The following is a 22314-nucleotide window of genomic DNA, read 5'->3' as shown; positions in this document are numbered from 1 at the left end:
CCCAGGCAAACCCCAGTTGGGATTCTGGAGAAGTCAAAGCTGAGTAATTACTTTGTCAACCTCAAAATCATCCTGAAAATTCATCCTGATTTTTGGCATTTTTTTTTTTTTTTGGTGGAGTGGGAATGTGGGGAAATAGATTTAGCTATTTATAGTGATATAGTTTATCAGATGCTTGCCAATCTCTCCTTCACATTAATCAATGCAGTTAAGATGGAATGGAGTGCAATTTATATCCAAAAGTCTATGCTGACGTTTACCATTATAGATTATCATGATTTACATATGACTTAGCACATTCTCAATCAGAGCCCTTAAGATAAATGACTCGTGGGCAGGTTGACAAATGTGAATAAGTGATCTTTTATTTCATATTTGATTCCTCTTCCCTAACAGGTTTGTTCAGCTGATTAGCACAACCATCAGTCAAAATCAACTTTATCGAGGTAATTTCCATATACATAACAAGGCCCTCGATACAGCAAGGAGATCCATTGCAAAGATAAGCTCATTTCACATGATTTACCCATCATTTCATTTCCAGACCATCTCAGGGAATTCGAGAGATCATCGATCAAATCTCTGTCTCCAATCATATACACACTATACACAAATTTCAACAGAACCAAGATTACTTTTAAATAACTTTTATGACCGCAATGAAGTCTTTCCTTTAAAGTAACTTATAACAATTCTATTACCAACTCCCCTTAAGAATTCAATGTTTTTTTTCTCTATCATAGTAAAAGTGAGTCATCAATTTGCAGATATTAATGCCTAACCTGTTTGAAGACAAATATACAGTATATCTCAATCAGGGAAAAGTGTGAAGCTATCTTCTTTTTCTGATATTTTCTCCTATTCCTATTCCTCCCCTTCAGGCCTCTAGTATCTTTCCCTCCATCTTATAGTCAGGAAAGGATAAGATACATTTATTATTGCTGAGGTATTACCTTTTCTAGAGAATATTGATATTTTAAGAAATATACATGTTAAGAGCCTAAGAAATAAATCTCTAAGTGTGAAATTTCAGGCAATGAGACTTACAGAGGGGATGCCAAGGTAAGTGCTACTGATATGACCTCTATGCCAGGCATAGCATGAACCTTTTTCCAGGATAGGAAACTGTAAGTTTGCTTTAACCATTTTTTTTTTGGCTGTGTGTGTGTGTGTATTTTATTCATGAATTATTTCCACTGATCTCATCCTAGTCTTTGCCAACTTCGCTAGAGTCCTATATAAGACATTGTTTTATTTCCTTGTTTGTCAAAGACAGAAGAGAAAATTCAACTCAGTAAACATTCATGGGGTCTGACAGCTGCTGGCTTGCTGGTGATAGGTTCTCTGAGAAAGACCTCTAACTCTAGAGTGAGAATGGGCCCAGAACAGGCACACCCAACCCTGCTAGGGGATCGCGGTCGGAGCAGGTAGCTTATGAAGGCAGAGGAGGTTCCAAACTAAATAAAAGTTGGATGCAAGGCTCAGAAGCCCAAAGAAGTGTGTGTCTTCTCCTTGGGAATGGCATGTTGGGGACAGGGGAAATGGGGCTGAGAGTGGGAGAGTCCTCAGGGCAGCCAGGCATGTTCATGTAGAAGAGCCAAGAATGCCGCACTGTGGAGTGTGAGCTTCCTCCTGGTGCTGTAACCACACAGAAACTTCATTTCTTTAATGTTATATTTTCTCCTTTCTTTCCTTTTGATTCAAACTGGCCTCACCCAGCACCCTGACTTGCACGACCACTCCCTTAATCATAAAGCCCTCAGGACAATGAGGTTCTGACCCCATCAACTAGTCTTAGGGACAAAGCCTCCAGTCTGTTGACCACAGACACAAAGTTTTAGTCAAACTAAAGATAACATCTAGGCCTCAGTTGTGTTTCAGGTCCAGATCTAGAAAAGCAGGATGGCCCCACCAACCACACCGGGTGTGAAACCAGACAGAGCGACACCATGGCTGACATCAGGGTCAGAGGCAATGGTCAGCGACCCCTACCCTAGCGCTGACCCATCAGTAGAGACCATGACCTTACCTCTGCCATGATTAATGACTGTCCCTTATACAAGCATCCCCTGGAAGCCTCGGGGAACTAGGTCTTAGAGCAGGGGTGGGCAAACTTTTTGACTCGAGGGCCACAATGGGTTCTTAAACTGGACCGGAGGGCCGGAACAAAAGCATGGATGGAGTGTTTGTGTGAACTAATATAAATTCAAAGTAAACATCATTATATAAAAGGGTACAGTCTCTCTTTTTTTTTTTAGTTTTATTCATTTCAAACGGGCTGGATCCGGCCCGCGGGCCGTAGTTTGCCCACGGCTGTCCTAGAGCAATGGTTTCAGTTTGACACCATTTCTTTAAATAATAAACCTTTATTTTCTTTGCTGCAAACTCCTGTTTGCATTTGATTGGGCTCTGAGGCACATGGGAGAACAAACCCCTTTAGTTTAGTAAGAGTGCTAACAGGGACCAAATGGATAATTCAGCAGGAGATGTGCATAACTAAACGTGTGTTTGTAGGAGGGCAGAAGCTGTTTTGAAGATGAGCCTGAGAGAAGGAAGACCTGTCAGGTGGCTGTTTGGGATTTTCTAGGTTAAAAAAAAAAAGATAAAAATGACAAGGTCTTTAACTAAATTAATGGTAGTTGGGATGCAGGGGAAGATGAATTCCAGAGAAATGTAGGAGAGGATGCAGATGAAGGCTGCAGCCCCCTCCCCACACTCACCCGGGGTCACTGATGAGTTCTGGCTCCACGAAGGAGAGACGGCACCTGGCTCTGTTCACTACAGTGCCTAGCACAAGCGAGGAGTCACATATTTGCTGAATGAATGCATAAGCCCTGTCCCTTTTCGGGGTGATATTCAGGACCATTTTCCAACTGGAAGGAGCAACCGTGTCATTCTTTCCTTCCCCGAAGAAGTGATGAGAAGTGGGGTGAAGCCGGGAAGCCTGGCATAGTCACATTTTGTTCACCTCACATGGTGACCCTTCCCTGCAAAGGGGGTGGAAGTGTCTGCCTTGCTTCTTTTGGAGCGGATAGACTTTCATGAGCTCAGGTCTGTGTGTTTTAATGCTTGGCCCAGATTATAAAGCAAAAGAAGAATTATGGGACACCTTGAGGAAATTCTGTGGAATGTTTCCCAAAGTACAGATAAAAGCTCTCATATGAGCTACGTCAGGAAACAACTTCCTAAACTCGGGGGTATCTTTAAATGTGCAGGAATCTCTGGCTCAATGGAAGCCTTTTTTCCTGATAAATGTTCTAACGCTGATAAGGAGATGTGAGAGGGACTGTTTTTGCCAGGCCTCTGGACAAAGAGCTCTTTCATGGCCTTCACAAGTTGCTAGGCAATGGCTGAATGATCGCGATAAACTTCAGCTAAGCAGCTCTAAAGAAATGTCCATGCCTTTAATGCCTGATGCCTAGGCCAGCAGCCTCAATGGGAAATCAGCATTCACCAGGCATTCATGATTCCATGAATGCGGCAAATGAATGAATCATCTGGGATGTCGTTATTTCCCCCTCTCTGAGATAACCCCCAAACTCCTTGTCTTGCTTAATTGTTTATATTCTTTATGCCAGTATTGAAATATTTGGGGCATAAGTGAATGAATGAAATGATTTCAATTTGATGTCTTGTTCCTGAGCAATAAGCTGTTAAACCTATATTAGAGCCAAGAGAGAGATGTGTTAATAATAATTGGTCTTGGTGGTTATAGGAGAAAGGGATTACAGTATTTAGTCATAGCACTTTTCTGCTTTTGTAACCCTCTGGCCAGTGAAGTGACGGCATACTGTAGTGTAAGAGGTTATTCACTGGTGTGCCCTCCTCTGCCGACGCAGTGTCTGCCCGAGAGAACGGAGCAGGCCGGGAGCTGGTGCTACTTATCTTCATGTTCCCAGCACCTAAGCACTATGGGGACACTCAATGACTGGTTATTAAATTTGTCAAGTTTATTTGGATACTGCGAATTGTAAAGATCCATTAAAAAATAATCTGCTTTGAAAAAAAACCATACTGGTAAGTCTTATAAATCAGCGAGGTATGCATTTGCAGCTATAAGACATAAACACCAGAAAGCATGGCCTGCCTTAGGTTGGACCCAGATAAAAGTGAAGAACAGACTGCGAGGCAGGTTGGGAGATCAGGGAACTTGGGCTTTTTCTGCAGCCTTTCTTTCGGGAAGGCGAGTCCCTCCATCCACGCTCCCTTCAGAGACCCCACATTCTGCTTTTACATGACTCCCTCCCCCCAAGACATGTAGATAGACAGACTGATGTTCCTGCATACACACTCTCCTCTGCACCCTTCAAAACCATACAGAGTCAGATAGCGTGTCATTTGCACTTGTGGCTGATTGGGTGCATGCACGTTCATTAAAGCTCATTTGCACTTGAATTTGCACTTACATGTCACTGGCCAAGGAAAGGTAGACCTCCCCTTATTATAACCATTCAGGCGTCTCTCAGCTGCATGAGAGGTCAATTTAGGGTAGACGAGTACCTGAAGGAGCCGTTCACTTACTCAGCTGGTCACACTTGCTGTGTTTGGGGAAGCTTGGAAAGGGAAGTGCCCTTCTGAGAGGGGCTGGGACCCCTGCACGCCTAGTTCTGCTTGATGAGCAGAGTAGAGAAGCCACAATATCTCATGAACTTGCCTCCAGGTTTTCTCCGCCCAATGCCCCCCTTCCTGGCAGGGCTTGGATGAGCGCTTCACCTCTCTCCTTCCTCTCCTTCCCCTTCTTTCCATCATACCATGTCCTGCTGGTCCCCTTCTCTTTCCCATGACTCGTAGGGGCTATTTGGCATCCTAATCTCTTCCCTATCCGTTTAGCATATTACTTTTTTTCTGGTATGAACGCGTCCTATAGCCTTTTGCAACTGGTTATACAGCTTCTGTCACAGAAATGCTCCCCTTCAAGAACAAGAGTAGCAAGACACAGCTATCACACACACGGCTGTAAGATGAGACTGACTTTTCAAAATGAGGAAAAGGTGTTGCTTTCCCCCCCCCTCCCCTTTTTTTCCTTTTTTACTGCAATCTTCCCCTTTTTGATAAGGAAGTCCACTGGCTAAAAATGTCAATAAATTAACGTTTTAAATGACCACATATAATAGAAGTGCATGCATATTTTGGTTGATCTATATGGTAGTACACTATGAATACTTTCTTATGACTGTAAAATAGGCTATCAATTATAGTAGAAATAAATAAAAGTTCTGGTTCCTTTAAGATAAAAGGACAGTCAAACATTAGAAAAGAGGGTGAAGTGATGAGGAGTGGTGGGTGAGCCCTCTGGTAAGAAAGCAAGCTGAATTCCTTGGCATATCTGGTTAGCACATGACTTCCTCAAGTTAGGTGTATCCATTTCTTGGTCATTTGGGGTACAATTCTTCTAACCCCTATCTCTAGCTCCAAACTCAGAGGCCTGGCAGCCTCTCCTGCAGCCAGGGGCCGAGCCCTGTTGGTGTCTCTAGGCCGTCCTGCTGACTTGGTCAGGAGATGAGCGCAAGTCCCCGTGCTAGATTTCACCGATTCCTTCACAAAAGCCTCACTGTCATCCCATCCACTGCTACCCTGCCCGGCAGGTCTCAACACTTCACCTGTAGCAACGGGAGGAGAGGAAAAGAAGTACCTGCTTCCCTGAGCCGATGCTATTGATTTAACCCTGAAACTGGTGCTTGAATGGACAGACCTTCCTTTGTGTTGGAAAAGGTCCTTTAAAAGGACTTACTTAAAACAAGTTTGCGATGAAAAGCCAGGAGCCCATCCAATGTTCGCAATGTAATGATGTTCCGTGTAAATAACAGAGGCTACACTTCTTTTACTTTTCTTTTAGGAAAAAAAAAATAAAAAGCCAATTCTTGGTCCAAGTGTAGGGTGCTGTCTGGAACTTTAGGAACTCTCTTTCCTTGACATACACTTGCTTATTCCGTGTGTGTTCTGTGAGTGTGGGGATGACCTCTCTAAAACACATTTCCTCAGTGGATAGAGCGTCAGCCTGCGGACTGAGAGGTCCTGGGTTCGATTCCGGTCAAGGGCATGTACCTGGGTTGCGGGCACATCCCCAGTGGGGGATGTGCAGGAGGCAGCTGATCGATGTTTCTCTCTCATCGATGTTTCTAACTCTCTCTATCTCTCTCCCTTCCTCTCTGTGAAAAATCAATAAAATATATTTAAAAAAATAAAATAAAATAAAATAAAATAAAATAAAACACATTTCACAACAGCCTTCAATACTTGCAGACCTGATGCCCACACAGAAGTCCCGGATAAACAAGTCACTGGGACCATGAAGCAAAGGAATGGTGGGTGACACGTGATAGAGCTTCCTCCCTTCGGAGAAGCAGACCAGTCACAGGCGGACAGAGGATTACAGATTACGTTGTGTGACAAAGCCACTGCATTCCCACAGGAGCCCAGAGGTCTAAGGCCAGATGGGATAATTTGTCTTACCCCATGACCCAGACTGTGGAATGCAACGAACACATTTTCTGACTGGCTTCAGGCCAAACCCTCGCTCCTGATTTGCTCATGTACGCAAGAGTGTGCCTTTCACAGGCTGGTTCTAAATCATCAAAGCAGGTGGATACTTGAGCAGTGAACACCTCACATTTCCTCTATATTCATAAGGCAAGAGGAGACTGGGTGGAGTTTTGTCCAAAACAAATGATATGGCCTCTCTGTAGGGGAATTTTTGAATTTGCTGGGGGTTAAAAATGCTCCTTCGTTTCACTGTGGTCATTGAGTGCTGGTCATTCCATTCGAGAGCTTCAAGAAGCCTGTTGAAGTCACAAAAATCTGCTTTAATCCCTGAAATAATGTAGTTTTAACATTTAGTAACTGAGAGCCAAACAGAAACTATGAGAAGGTGGAACGCCATATTGTGAAGTCTGGGTAATCTTAGCTTTTGCAAGTCAAGGAGGAACTAGAGGGCCATGGAGTCCTTGTGTCTGTGGGTGGCTCCTATTAATAGAAAATAGAGTCCATTATACCAGCCATGGTCTGTTTCCCACGGCAGCTCTCAGACACTAGAAATCAAGTACATGACGGTTCTTTTCAGTTTACCCGTCAGAAGCCAAAGAAGCTCTCGACAAATTCCAAAGGACTGAAAGACACCTCTGAAGAGGCTGCTGATGACACCCTGTGTTCAAGGATCTGAAGAGTCAATGTTGTTAAGTTGGCAACACTCCCCACATTGATCTATAGTTTCAATCCTCATTAAATTTCTGCCTTAATTCTCTGCAGGAATTGACATGCTGATCCTAAAATTTATATGGAAATTTAAGGGACCCAGAGTAGTGAAAACAATCTTGGAAAAGAAGACTAAAGTTGGAGAACTCACACTTCCCAATTTTGAAGCTTTCTACCAAGCTAAAATAATCAAAACAGTATGGTACTGGCATAGGAGATACATATATATATATATATATATATATATATATATATATACACACACTGAGTGGCCAGATTATTATGACTGGCCAGATTATTATGATCACCCCACCAGTACTTCATTGACACTTCCAAAAATACTGAATATTGAAAACTTCCTAAGCAAATACTCTCAAGGTTTTATTATTATTATTATTTGCATACCTAATTCTCTTCATTGTACTGATGGGGTGGTCATAATAATCTGGCCACTCAGTGTATATCAATGGAAAAGAAGTGAGAGTCCAGAAATAAGGCCTCCCACATTCATGGTCAATTGATCTTTGACAAGGATGTCAAGACAATTAAATGGAGAAAAGAATAGTCTTTTCAACAAATGGTGCTGATAATCACATGCAAAAGAATAAAGTTGAACATTTATCTCATGCCATATATAGAAAATGAACTGAAAATGGATCAAAGACCTAGATGTAAAGATAAAGTGTAAAAGCTAAAACTATAAAATTCTTAGAAGAATATATAGGCATAAATCTTTGTGACCTTTGATTAGTCAGTGGTTTCTTAGATTTGATGACAAAAACATAAGCAAAAAAAAAAAAAAAAAACAAGGAAAAAATAGACAAACTGGGCTTCATCAAAATAAAAACTTTTCTACTGCAACAGGCACTATCAAAAAGTGAACAAAATAAATCACAGAATGAGAGAAAATATTTGCAAGTTATATATCTGATAAGGGACATACATCTAGGATATATGAAGAACTATTACAACTCAATAATAAAAAGACAAATATCCCAATAAAAAGCAAATAAAAATTTGCATAGCTATTTCAACAAAAAAGATATATAGATGGCCAATAAGCACATGAAAATATATTAAACATCATTACTCATCGGGGAAATGCAAATAAAAAACAATGATATACTATTTCCTACCAATAAGAATGGCTATAATAAAAAGTGATAGTGTGGATATGGAAAAATTGGAACCCTCATACATTGCTGGTAGGAATGTAAAATTATGCAGCCACTTTGAAAAACAGTTTAGCAATTCTTTTTAATTCTTAAAAAGGTTAGAATTGCCCTATGACTCAACAATTCAAAAATCTATCCATGATGAGTGGATACATAAAATGTGGTCTGCCCATGCAATGAAATATTATTTGGCAGTCAAAATAAATGAAGTGCTGACATATGCTCCAATAGAGAGGAAACTTGCAAATAAATGTTAAGTGAAGGAAACCAGTCACAAAAGACCATGTCTTGTACGAGTCCGAACAATATCAAAACAGGCAAGACTACAGAGACAGAAAGTAGATTAGTGGTTGCCTAGGGAAAGGGGGCAGTAGAAAGGACTGGGGGTAAATAGGGAATTGATGCTAATGAGCACTAAGTTTTGGAGATGATGAAAATCTTCTAAAATGGATTGTGGTGTACAATTCTTTAAATACACTAAAAACCACTGAATTGTACACTTTAAATAGGTGAATTCTATGGCATATGATTATATCTCGATAAAGCTATTATATATGTATACACACACTTTGAATAATTATAAAGGCAGTGTTTATTAAAATATATTTCATTTTCAAAATTGGGCTATCAGTTGTTAAAGTGTGCATACATTTTTTGGGACACCCTACATGTGTGTGTGTGTGTGTGTGTGTGTGTGTGTGTGTGTGTGTATGGAAAGAGAGAGAGAGAGAGAGAGAGAGAGAGAGAGAGAGAGAGAGCTGGATCTTCATCCAGAGTGAAAATAAATCCCAGCATAAGTGTCCTGTCCTCCAGCACCTCCTGGAATAAGTGTGATGGCAGGTGGGTGCAATAGTTAAACGCGCTGGGTACATAGTGGGGAGCATTTGCAAAACCTGTCTCTCACATTTATTGACTCTGGGACCTTAGTTCAGTCACTTAACGTGTCTTTGCCTCAGCTTCCTCATCTGTAAAAAGGAGAAAATAATATTTCCTACCTCATAGAGTTGCAAGCCTGCAGTAAGCACTCAAAAAGTATTACTTATTATTTCTCTAGAATCTTCTTTGGATGCATTTTTGCTTAAAAGTAAGACCACCCTGACTCCATAACTTCCTCAATGTGACATCTCTAGTATGGAGGCACAAAATTCTCTTCTGAAAGATCCATACCACCACTAAAAGGGCACTTAGCTTGTTACTACCAATTTCTTTTAGAGGAAAAGTTGAAAATGTTTTGGAGGATACTGAAGCATCAATATGGAAACAGTTCTCTTACAAATTCCCTCTCTTCTCTAAATTTATATATAGATATATTTAGATACAAATATAATATATATATACAAACACACACTCAAACACAAATGGCTTCAAAGAGAAGTTAATTTTAAAAAGTTCTGGTTCATTTATCTACCTCTAGCCCAGTCCCTAGTACAAGGTTTCACTTTAAATTGGCAAATCAGCAATCAACGTTTTATTTTACTTTCAGCAGAATGGTCATCAATTGCTCAGTTCATTCATCCCAATGTTTAATAATTGTCCTATTGCATTGCCAGTCATACTGTTTCTTAAAATGTACTTAAAAGTTTGCTTATTTTGTTTTTTAGTATAGGCTTGAATCGGTGTATAAAAAAGAACAATTTGTTTGGGTATTTAGTGCCATCTTCCACGTCTGTACATCCTGAGTGAAAACCATTCTTCTTTTAAGACCCCTGTTAAGTCTGTTAAACTTCCTGGCTGAAACCATGAAGCCATATAAATAAGGAGATATTTGGTTAGAAAATTGGTATTCAACCATATTATGAATTTTTATGACAAACATTATTATAAGAAAAACTACATTTTAAAACTTTCAAATTCTAGTAATGAATATTTCAACATTTGCATATTGACCATGTTAATATTTAATATTTCTATCTCGGTAAGGTGAGCTCAATTACATTCTCATGGTTTATTTTAATCATTCTTTCCTCAATGCTCCAAAATACCACAGAGGTCTTGCTAAACGCTTCAAAGCAATTCACACTTCTCCCCTCTGGCCACCTGAATTCTGACCGCTGGACCTTCCATGCAGGCTCAGGAGAACTGCCCTGTCCAGTTCAACAAAAAGTCCTTTCTGGATTACAGGTTCATTAGGCCTAATAGTAATGGTTCTTGGGAAAAAATGTGTCAGCTTACTGGAGACAACTCTATTTTCATTCTTTCTGTACAGTTGACCTGTGTGTGTGTCTTTGAAATAGCAAGGAGCAGCGCTGGGCACAGAATGGCACGTTTCCCATTTCCTGGGCTCTCACCTGACCATCCGGGGAGGCAGCGGCAGTGGCCCGTGGTGGGGTGGCAGCCGTCTGCGTGGCTGCAGTCACAGCGCTCTGCACAGTTCAGCCCATACGTGCCGTCCTGCATGGGAGACAGCAGTGAGGACAGGGAAAACAGACAACGGGAGACAAAGGGGCCACAGTCCCAACACCTCTCAGCTACATGCATTATAAACACCTCTTTCCAGGCCTTCTTGGCCCCCAAAATACGGGCTCCAGGAGGTCAGCGTTTTAAAGTCCCTCACACCTTAGTTTATGTCTGACATACGGTTGGTACATATGAATGGTGAAATCAAGATGCTGATATGCATATATGCAGATGTATTTAAATATGCCAACTAATTAAAATAATATTTTTATCTTATCATAAACCACAACTTGCACCTTCTGTCGGTCTGTGGTGACGGACACAGAGGGGGACGTCTAGTGATGTATATATCTCCAAAGCTGGTCAAGTGTTGAACTAGGGAAACCTTTGGGGATTCTTGTGACTCCAGAACTATTTACACTAAAAAATGGCCATTTCCAAACCTTCTTTTACCACCTCAATGAGCATTTCTGTGACACCATCACCACCCCCTTCAGTTCTCTGCCACTTTCCTCCCCAAATGCTGGAGGTTTCCCATTACAATGGAAACACAGTATTTGGAGAGTTGACAGGCATACACTGAACGTTGGGCAAATGCTACTGATTGGCTGCCAGGAAGAGATGGGTGTGTAAGAACAACAACAACAACAAAAATAGACGGGGATGCTGGGGCTGGGGGAGGGGTGGCGATTAGGAGAACCTGAGATGAAGGAAAAGAAGAAAATGATTCTTATAAAGCTAATCAATTTCATGTCTACCCCTTTTCTGCTCCTATATCCATTCTAAGTTCAAATACATAATAGTTACAGAGATTTGGTTTGCACTCAGATACTTAAAAAAACCCCTAAAAACTGCAAAAAGAGGCTAACCCTCTGGCATGGGCTCCCAGGCGTTCCCAGCGGGGATACTGGCTGGTCGTACCTGGCAGGGAAGTTCACATTTCCACCCGCGCCATCCAGGTGCGCACGTGCACGTCCCATCCAGGGTGTTGCAGGCTCCGCCGTTGAGGCACTGGCACGTCAAGTTACAGCCAAAGCCCCAGGTGCCACTGGGACAGCGGATGGAGCAGTCCACCCCGTGCCAGCCTGCCATGACAAGAAGGCCAGAGCACGTGAGGAAACAAAGGCAGCAGGGCGTCCTGCCAAGCCGTTCCCAGCCACGTTCCCTTTAGAAGCGTCTTAGAGATGCACAGCAGTGTCCCAGCCCCGGCACAGAAAAGGACAAAAGCCCCCGAACAGCCACATGGGTGTGTGATCCGTCACATAGAGGCCAACATGAGAAGCGCTCCTGGGCTAAGGGGGGAGGAGACATGGAGTGGGGGCCGCTTGAATGCCGAGTGATGCCGAGTTTTGTTCCAGTTAGAAAGGTGAAATACTTACATGGGAGGGGAAAGGAAGGTTTGCATTTGAAAGAACAACCTTGTCTTTAATGCAGGACCCCCTTAACCATGAGCACTGAGTACCTAGGGTCCTAACTGCTGCAGGAACTCTGAACAGACACATGCTGGCCCTCATGTGAAATCGGTGCTTGGCTGCATTTCTCGTCATGACTCCAGGTCAGTGAACTTAGGCGCATGGACACATGTCTGCTTAGCTTAGTTATTTCCAAAGTGCAGAGACTCACAGAGTTTTGGAGCTGAGATCATCTCCTATGCCTGAGCCTCTTCCCTGACTCTTCAGAGATCATCGGTGAGCTTCCCCCCTCCAATCACGAAAGCAGGAGACCCCTGGCTGAAGGGCTTGTTGAGATCAGGCACTGAATTTTGGCACAGCTGGACCTAGAACCCTCGTTAAGGTTTCATTGCTGTGACTTTAGGAGATAAAAGGACCAGGATCAGAAAACAGACTCTTTCACCCACTTACCTGCCTTGCAAGTACACGAGCCGTCCACAGGAGAGCAGACAGCATCGTTCTTACAGCCACAGAGAGAGGAACAGTTGACCCCGTAGGTTCCCAGAGGGCATGGCGCAGAGCAGTCAGTTCCCTAGACAGGCGCAAACAGGAAAATGCATGCAACTCTACCCACTGAAATAAGGCCAGCACAAATAAACAAAAATATATCTTGGTGATGCTAATTATACTCCTGCACCAATTTTAACACATTGTATATTACAAAGTTGCTGTAATGTCACCACCGTACAAATTTAGAGATTCAAGGGCAATGCTAGCTGGCCCATGTTTATGATACAGTGTTGAATAACATCCCCCAAAGCCTGCTGCCTTCATTAGTTTCCTTGGTAGCAAATATAAAACCTTTTGTCCTTGCTCAGACAAGTAGCTATATCACAATAAACTGCAGCTGTAAAATTACTGTCAACAAATAAACATAAATATGAGCTATACATTAAATTGCAATGCTTCCTAGACTTCCTTGTATGATAAATATGTAATATGATTAGTGGGTGCAGCAAAGCAACAGCCCACATGATTCAATTTGTTATCTGACGGTGAGCCTTAAACCTAGACGTCGGTTACCAGAGGTGACTGGAGGTGACCTCCTTTCAAAACAGAAGGGACTGCCCTAGCTGGGTTGGCTCAGTGGAGAGGCCGTCGGCCTTCGGACAGAAGGGTCCAGGGTTTGATTCTGGTCAAGGGCACGTACAGGCTCCTCCTTGGCCTGGGCCAAGGTCAGGGCTCGTGTAGGAGGCAACCAACCAATCGATGTGTGTCTCTCACACTGATGTTTCTCTCTGTCTTTCCCTCTCTCTCCCACTCTCTCTAAAAATCAATGGAAAAACATCCTCAGGTGAGGATTAACCAACAAAACAAAACAAAACAAAACAAAACAAAAAAACACACCAAACAACAACAAGAAAAACCACAGAAAGAACGCTTTAAGACAAGGCAGATTCAAGGGCTCAACCAAAGGACTGTGTCATAGGTTAGAAAACCCTGTAAAGACCTCTCAGCTCAGAGAGTTTATGATTCTCTTGTTCTGCATGAAATGCTCTGGAATAATCATCAACATCTTTCAGAGTTTAATGTTCTCTTTAAAATGGGAGAAATAATTCAAAAACAACCCATTTTCCTTTAAAACAAAGATTCCTGATCCGTAGCTAAGAAACCTTAGCAAGTAGGCAAAATTCTGCTCTATCGGCATACATAGGCATTTTTGTAAGTTCTAGATTCCCAAAGGGACCAAAAAACTGATGTACTACTAACCATCACATGGAAATACATGGAATTAAGATAAAAACTGCTGACAACAATACATATCCTACTTGGAAAACTAAACTTTATACTGCCTATACAACAGTAAAATAATTACGTAAGGAATAATTACAATACAGCATACTTCATGACATACATTAATTAATTAACTATTGATGCCACATGTATAGTTTTTCCGGCTTTCCCAGTCATCATTCTAAGGCAATTCCTTGTGTCGCTCCTTACCAGTTTCCATGCGTTATCGTGTTCATGATGGGATTGATTTTAGCATGTTCACGGTACTTCAGAAAAGGTCATATAAATCATGGTACCGACAGGAGCCACATCACACCCTGGCCTCCCTCCTCCAGAGCCGAGCCACTTACTTTGAATCCCGGGGCACAGGTGCACTTTCCAGTCACACTGTCACAGTCAGCCCCGTTCTGGCAGCTGCAGATCTGCTGGCAAGCTTCCCCATAGAATCCAGGAGAGCATGTCTCGTTACAGTAGAGGCCTGACCAGCCTGGCTTACAGGCACACTCTCCAGACATGGGGTGGCAGCTGAGAGCACGGAGAAGAGGAGCAAGTCACTTTCAGGGGAACGTGACACCCAAGGCCCATGCAAACGCTGCTTTAGTCGTGACCACTCATCATGTGGGCAATTCCACATACAATAATGTACGCTTCCTTCTCAGGCTTGGTGTGATTTAATTCATCGGCTCTACCTGGTGGGGCCTACAGAAATGTTGCATGGGCTCAGCATCATGCTCTAGGAGGATGACTACCTCTACTGTGTCCTTTGGTCTGGAACTCATTTTAATTTTCATAAATCAAAAGCACCGATTCAATAAAAGGTTAACACGATGAAAAGATCTAAAGGACTCCATCCAAGGAATGATACCTTATCAGTTAACCAGGGGTGATGTCCGAGGAACTCCAAAAGTTGCAATCTTTTCAGCCTGTTTCTTCTCTAAGCTCCCCATACCTGGTGGTGGTGGTGCAGCTGTCTCTACCTGTAACAGCAGCCACACTGATGGGCCAGGCAGCCAGCTGTCGCCCCACAGCAAATGGATACATCAGCTGTGCTAGGATGCACGCCTTTCTGAGCTGGACACAATAGGGCACTCTGTGACACTTGAAACACATGTGCCTCTCAGCAAGGAAAATCTTAACAATGGAACTAGCTCTGCTCACAATGGAAGACTGTTAAAGATGGGCGTCCTCTCCAGAGAGAAAACCCTCCCCTTACGTAGGGTCAACAACCAAATCCACTGTGGCATCCAGACGTTTGCTAAAGGACCTCTCTTGGAGGACTGTTCATAGATCTTCTACTCTTGGAAAGAATGATTCTCTGGGATGGATGAAGATGGAGGGAGGAATTCCAGCTGTCCCACTACCTGGGTAAACGAAGGGAAAGCACACAACTTCTCTGGGCCTGACGTCCTCATCTGTCAAGTGAGGGTCTCAGCCACACCCTTGTAGTGGGACAGTTTACTCTCATTTTCATAAATTTATTTAGTTATACTTTTAGGCCCCTATTACAACTAAATTCCCACAAGCAAAGGCCTAGGCATCTGTCACAGGCCTTAATTGCTAACACCAGGTCATTTTTAGAGTGAAAAAGGCAGTTACTGACATTAGGGACAACAAGCCTAAACCAGATGGTCCTTGAGACACCAGATACAGGGTCACCCTACATATAGCCCTTAGGCCCTCATCATCTGGCCATCGCCTACTTCCCAACCTCTTCTTTCATTTCGATTACTATGCTCAGTTGTAATGGATTTTAGGGTGTGTAGGGGAAAAAGCGTTGAGATTTTTCAACTCAAAGGCCTCACATGGGCTATATTCCATATGCCTAGAATGCTGTTTCCCACTCGGCCTAGCTCTCTCCATCTTCCCCGCCCAGTCCAAGCTTAAATAGTATATCTTCCTTACAGGGACATTTTCTGACAACGCTCATTTAAAACAGGTCTCTCCTGTCATTCTCTTTCATAGCATCCTGCTCTTTCTCCTCATCTACTCATCACAGTCTATAATCTTGGGTTTATTTTTACAATCTTTCAATGTCTTCCTTCCCCTCTACACTTTGAGCTCCATGAGGGCAGGTGTGTTTTGTTACTTGTCCCTGGTGCACAGCAGGCCCACAATATATAATGATTAAGTGAAAATGTCACTGTTTCTGTGTAGTAGGGTCTGACTCAGGGACCTTGGGTTCCCAAACGAATCTGCTTCTCTCTAATCTGAGTCATTGGCAATGTTCAATTGTAATCTCTATATTGGAATAGAAAGGCAAGATTTCCCCTACAATAAGTTTTTAAAACGTCAAAGTCATGGCTTAGAGGGACTCAATGTGACATTAATGATGATACTGTAAGTGAATGCACAGACTAGCAGCCAGTGCGGACTCCACCGATGTGTGCTCACACCATGCTTAGCAACCCATGTGCATTATTTCATTTAATCCTTACAATCATCCTAAGTATTAGGTGTAATCCCATTTTATAAATGAGGGAACAGGGACCTAGAAAGAGTAAATACTTCATTCAAAGTCTCATACAGGTAGTGGCAGAATCAAACCCACTTTAGTTATTTGTTTTTATACCAAAGAAAAAGGAACTTTGATAGCAGTCCGCTAAGAAAGCTAGATATGAAAAAAGAATTGCTATTACTTAGGATATAGCATAGATCAATTGTTAGAAGGACCAATAAAAGCCTGTGTTGTGCAAAAAGCAGGGACAACTTAAATTTAGTTCAGTAAGGTCCTACATCTGAGAAGAGGAAAATAAATAGTTTGGGAAATGGATTGGTTAAAGTAGTTTACCTTATCTAACCATACTATAAAAAAGGATATCTTCTCGTGGAAAATATTACTTTACATTAAAAGGAAGAAATAAATTTCATGGTATAGATATAAATGTTAAACAGGTAATTTGGGGACAGGAAATTGAACTAAGCTAGAGGCAGACAGAGAAATTGATATTCAATGCCCCCCAGTGAGTATTAGTGCAGCGCACTGGTTCTTGGATTGATTGACACCCAAATTAGTATTCTGCAATTTGTAATTAGGTATAGGAAGCCAGAGCACTTGGCAGGCATTTGATGTGTTCTTGTGCAGGCAGCTTAATTGGTAATGAGACAGATTTACGTGTTGATGTGAGAGCAGCCGATTCGAGGCTGAAGGGTGGCAAACTCCTATCTGGTCTCTGTCTATAGAACAGCTTGCTTTGTGTATGTGAAAATAGGATTATACACATATAGGAACACCTATCATTTTATACACATATATAACTAGATACCCATCTTCTAGTAAAATTTTCAGTTTAAGAGTTAAATTATTATAAGCCCAATACAATATTGGCTAAAATAGAATGAGTTCTAGAGTTTCCTTTTATTCATTTCCTTAGATGTTATTAATGTTCAAATATAATCAGGTGGCAATTGCAAATAGGCACATCCTGATTGCCCACAGCTATTAAATGTCTTTATTAAGAAGAGCTAATATAAATATCTCATGTGGAATCTTACTAAATCTCAAGTTTTATTTTCACATATAATCATTTATCATTTTATTTTTATCAATTGGTGTTGTTACCAAGAGATCAAAAGCATTCCCACCATTGAAGTTAGTTTTCAGTTGAAAAGTCCAGGCCACAGTGACTGTCTTTAGGCTCTATAACAGTACTGTAATTTTAAATGCTAGTATCATGAATGAATATATTTAAATTCATTTGAACCATATGATAAATGGAAAAATAAAAATGGCTACAACTCTGCCCATCAAGAGGTAGAATGTACTGAATCTGGACTTGGTTGTGTGATCTGCTTTGTCTAAAGGAATATTAGCAAACATGCCGTAACCAAATGTTTGTAAAATATTTGCACATTGGAGCTTGCGGCTGTGTCTTGCTGCTTGTCACCATATAGAGAAGCCCAGGCTAACCTGATAGATGCTGGAGACATAGGGTCAGCCACCCCTCTCACCCATCAAATGTTAGCTATGTAAGTGAAGAATTCTAGCCCAATCAGGCTCTAGTTGATCTGCCAACTGAACATAGGGAGACCAACAAAAGAACCACTAAGCTGAGCCCAGCACAAATAGTCATGCCAAAAAAAAAAAAAGTCACCAGCTTATAAATAATTGTTTTATATCAGTAAATTTGGGATAGGAATTTATTTTTAATGCAGCGAATGCTGATACAAATCCCTACCCAAATATACTAGTACGACTGCAATCTATGTCAATATGTATGTCCTTATAACTCCAAATTTACCAATAGACAAGCTAAACTAATAGTTACTATTGTATTAGTTAAGTCATTAATTATAATGAAAGGTTTTAAAATATACATAATAAATTATGTAATAGAAAGCTCTACTTGTGTGATTAAATGGTAAAATGAACAAGCTTGACTTTCAAATGATAAAAATATTCTATGGCTTTTAGTTCAAAGGAACCATATGTTTCCAGGAATTTTACATAGACGTTCAAGATATAAAAATCAGACGCCTGGCTCCACTTGTGAATTCAGCATGATACAGTTATATAATCAACATTCAAATGGTCTTACTAGAAATCTGTAAAAGCTAATTTTTAAAAGTAGCTTTTATTATTAGGAAAGCACTTCACAGGCTATTTGTTTTTTAAACTTCTGATTGTTATGTTTTATTAGACAGGTTTTTGTGTTCTTTTGATCTGTGATTGTCAAATAATTTCATGTACAATTGGTCCTCCTTTTCCATGGTTTTGCATTCAGGATGCAATCAAGCGCAGATCAAAAATATTTAGGAAAAAAACACACCCAGAAAGTTCCAAAAAAGCAAAACAAAAAATTTGCTGAATCCATGTGAAAAAATGATATGTAGGCATACCCTGCTGTAGCTTACATGCAAATATAAGTGAAATGCAAATACTACCTATTAACTGTCCAATTGCACTTGCCACTGCTAACGTGGTACCTAACAATAAAACCAACATTTTATCTGCTCTTCCAATTCTTCTCCTAGCGGAGCTCCTTTGTATAGGTTTAGTAATCTATTTGATTTTAGGCTGTATCTACACACAATGAAATGGCACACTGGCATTAAAAAACTCTTAACTGTCACTATATGTGGCTTACCTTTGCTGCGACAAGGTTTCTGCAGGAAAGGTAGCCAAACTCATGACTTGTCCCTAAATTCTGCCAGCCCCTTAAATATTGGAAAGGTTAAAAACAAATAAAATCCTGTAGAGATTATTTATTTTTACTCCCCAATGTTTGTTTAGCCTTGCCATGTAAATAGTGGCAAGATTTTCCAATAAAGAAAACCAAAAGTTGACTAAAGTAGCTCACAACGTTGCTTGAGATCTTAAGAATGTACTTCTTTGATGTGCCCCATTGAAATGTATGCCAGCATGTGGGTATGTACGAACGCACTTGCGCGCACACACACACACACACACACACATGCATACAATGCAAAAGTCCATTTTTTAAAATTCCAAACAATGGTTTAAAAAAGAGACCAACCACAGGCTTGTGTTTACTTTTAATTTTTGTGCATTTGAGATCTGATGTGGCCACGAGCTATCTTTTAGAAACATAAATGAAAGAACAGCTGTGCTGAATGCAAATAAAGTAATTCTTATAACGTCTGAGCTGCTGTATAATGCACAACATTTTGGTCAAACTCAACTTTCCCAGCAGTTTACAAATGAAACCCAGAATTCTAAGTGATATGTATCTGGTCCTTGGGGAAGGAAGAGGAAGTCGGGGGGGTGGAAAGATATTTTCAGGGGTAGACAAGGTACAGTGGGGTGGGTGGGATCATGGTTTCCTGTTCTTAAATTCTTCGAGAGATTTTTGAGCTAAGAGACCCCTGTGAGTTTCTATGTCAGGGTAATCAATTCTGAAAGCATATTTCACATGTGACAGCCACATGTGGAGCACTTTCACAAAAACGTCCACAGATACACTTCCTCTCTACACAGATGTTCTTTCTGCGAAGCAAAAGATGTTACCGTGAGAATCACTTTGTGAGACTTTTACATACTAAACTGGCTTAACCCATATCTCTCACTGCATCTTTGCTGCTCAGGGAATGTCACAGAATCCTTCTCTCCGGGAAACGTTCCATTAACCTCAGCAAGTTTAATTTTTGCTAGTCACCATTAGTACAGAATAGGATTTGCTATCCACCCACAACCATCTGACGGTGTTAGCACTTCTGATGTAGACCACCTCCCACCAAGCACAAAAGTTTTCTATTCACTCAGTGGTTCCTGCCCAGGACAGCTCAGAGGCAGGAATGGTCTTGGGGTGGGAATCTCTCTGCCAATCTCTCCTTTCAAATGGTGGCCATGTCCTTCCAGGGGCAACGGGCCCTCACCTATGAGTGTTGTCCAGGTGGCAGGGGCAGCGCTTGTCACATCTGATGCCGTAGAGCCCGTCAGGACACAGGCGCGCCTCGCAGTGTTCGCCAGAAAAGCCCGCTTCACAGAGGCAGGAGCCGCTCACGTGGTAGCATTTCCCCCCGTTGACACACTGGCAGGTCTCCGCACAGCGCACTCCGTACCTGCCCACAGGGCACTGGTCCTGGCACCTGCCAGGAGGAAGGCGGAAGCGAAGGTAGACTGGTTAGTACCTTGTGAAACAGTCGATTCAGACAGACCTTGTTATGTATAAACTGAAATTACTTTTTGGACTTGGAATTTATTGAGTGGTTACCCCTTTACAGGTATGAAGAGCATTAAGTGAATTACTCTCACTACAAGCAGTAGTAACAGCAATATGAACTGATCAAAGAAATAACGTAAACAAAATAATGAACTTGGGACATGAAGCATGATTTATACATAGTGCTTGCCAAAGGGACATAGGACATTCTAGTAGATACCAGGAAAGGGAGAAAAGAAACTGTCCAAATGTTAGTCCTAGTCTGTAATCAGGAAATAAACACGTGTTTCCTGGTCCCAAAAAGAAAACTGCAGCAGATTCTAAACTAAATTTTAATTCTGTTGGCTTTCACATTGACATTAATTTTTAATCTCAGCCATGCAATTAAAGCTATGTAACTAATAAACAAAGTCCTCTTTAGATCTGGGAGGTGTGAGGTACTGAAATCAGATGTTCTCGACTCTACCCTAGGAGCAGAAGCGGGCAGGTTGTAGTAAGGCGTGGAGATCCCTAACGCAAAATATTTATTGAACAAGTTATTGTCTTCTGTTGGGGAGAAGGGCTGCCAAATGGCAAGGAAAAAATATCAGACCTCAAAAGTTCACTTTATTGTTTGGCCTGAGAGGCTCAGTGGTGGAGCATCCACCTATGAACCAGAGGTCAGGGTTCGATCCCCAAGCAGGGCACATGCCCAGTAGGGGGTGTACAGGAGGCAACCGATCAATGATTCTCTCTCATCATTGATGTTTCTCTCTCTCCTTCTCCCTTCCTCTTTGAAATCAATAAAAAAATATTTTTTAAAAATCTCTTCACTGACTTTTTGAAAAAATAACATTAGAGCTCAGTCCCAGAGGAAGGACATGCTCTGGGAAGCTGGATCAGGGGGAAGCGAAGTTGTTGGAGGGAATTGTGATAGCGAAGAGAACACTCATTGCTCCAGAGAGAGCAGGACCAGTTCCTGGCCAGCCAAGCCTCTTTTCGACCGACCGGGCAAGGTGACTGGATGGAGCTCTCTGCAGCAGAAGGAGTGCTTTTAGCCAAGGGAAAGGGAGATGGAGGCTCATCTAGCCAAGCGCTCGCCACAAGCCGGGTAGCACTGGGAGTCTCAGCAGCCGCTTCCCATGCCGTGCCAGACCCAGAGTCTAAAATGTAGGTCAGCACTGCACTGTTCAGATGGGTATAATGTGAGCAGCAAGTGCAAAACACATTGAAGCATGCTGAAAAGCAACAGCAAAGTGGCTGAAAAGCCAACGTTCCCCACAGGACTGCATATGTTTAATGATAGGGTGTGGTTACTAACAATACCAGGGCTGGGCAGGAATTCTATTTAAATGTAAAGGATAAACCTTGAGAATCCTTTGATACTTCTCTGGTTAACTCTGGTTCTTGCATATATTTAATGTGATAGAGACAAGGAAAAGAGCCTCTTGCAAACTGGGTTTCACAGACTCTAGACATCTTTAGGTGTGTGTGTTAACGGGCAAAGTCTTCGAATCAACTGCTCAACAAATTATTTGGTAAATTCCCAAGTAATTGCACTAGCATTTAGCATAAAATCAGACATGTGCTTTCAAGTTCCACATGCGTTAACCTATTGTTAGACCAGAGCATTTTTAAAAGGTATTCTATTTTTAACTAGTAAGAAGCTTTAATAAGTGACATCACTTAATTTATTTCTTAAAGATGTAAACTTCAGAGAACGAAATACTGAGGTACTATAATTTAGCCCCATTATGGCTCTGCTAA

At 41.6% G+C, this 22314-nt stretch overlaps 1 protein-coding gene and 1 long non-coding RNA gene across 2 annotated transcripts in view; both read right to left on the bottom strand.

Moving 5' to 3' along the window:
* The window catches only part of LOC308517611, a 775374-nt gene that overhangs the window by 104811 nt on the left and 648249 nt on the right, over positions 1-22314 (bottom strand). The window lies entirely within an intron of this gene.
* The window catches only part of MEGF10 (multiple EGF like domains 10), a 124450-nt gene that overhangs the window by 24627 nt on the left and 77509 nt on the right, over positions 1-22314 (bottom strand). Inside the window, exons 8-12 of the mRNA XM_081088822.1 lie at positions 20282-20494; positions 14299-14473; positions 12626-12746; positions 11685-11848; positions 10655-10757 (exon numbers count right to left, since the gene is read on the bottom strand). Coding sequence (XP_080944948.1) covers positions 10655-10757; positions 11685-11848; positions 12626-12746; positions 14299-14473; positions 20282-20494 — 776 coding nt within the window. The remainder of the gene's footprint in view (positions 1-10654; positions 10758-11684; positions 11849-12625; positions 12747-14298; positions 14474-20281; positions 20495-22314) is intronic.

The sequence above is a fragment of the Myotis nattereri genome, assembly GCF_964212035.1.
Source record: "Myotis nattereri genome assembly, chromosome: 4".
NCBI classification, from domain to species: Eukaryota; Metazoa; Chordata; class Mammalia; order Chiroptera; family Vespertilionidae; genus Myotis; species Myotis nattereri.
Note: the sequence above shows the minus strand (reverse complement) of the source record. Positions and strands in the feature narration are given on the sequence as shown.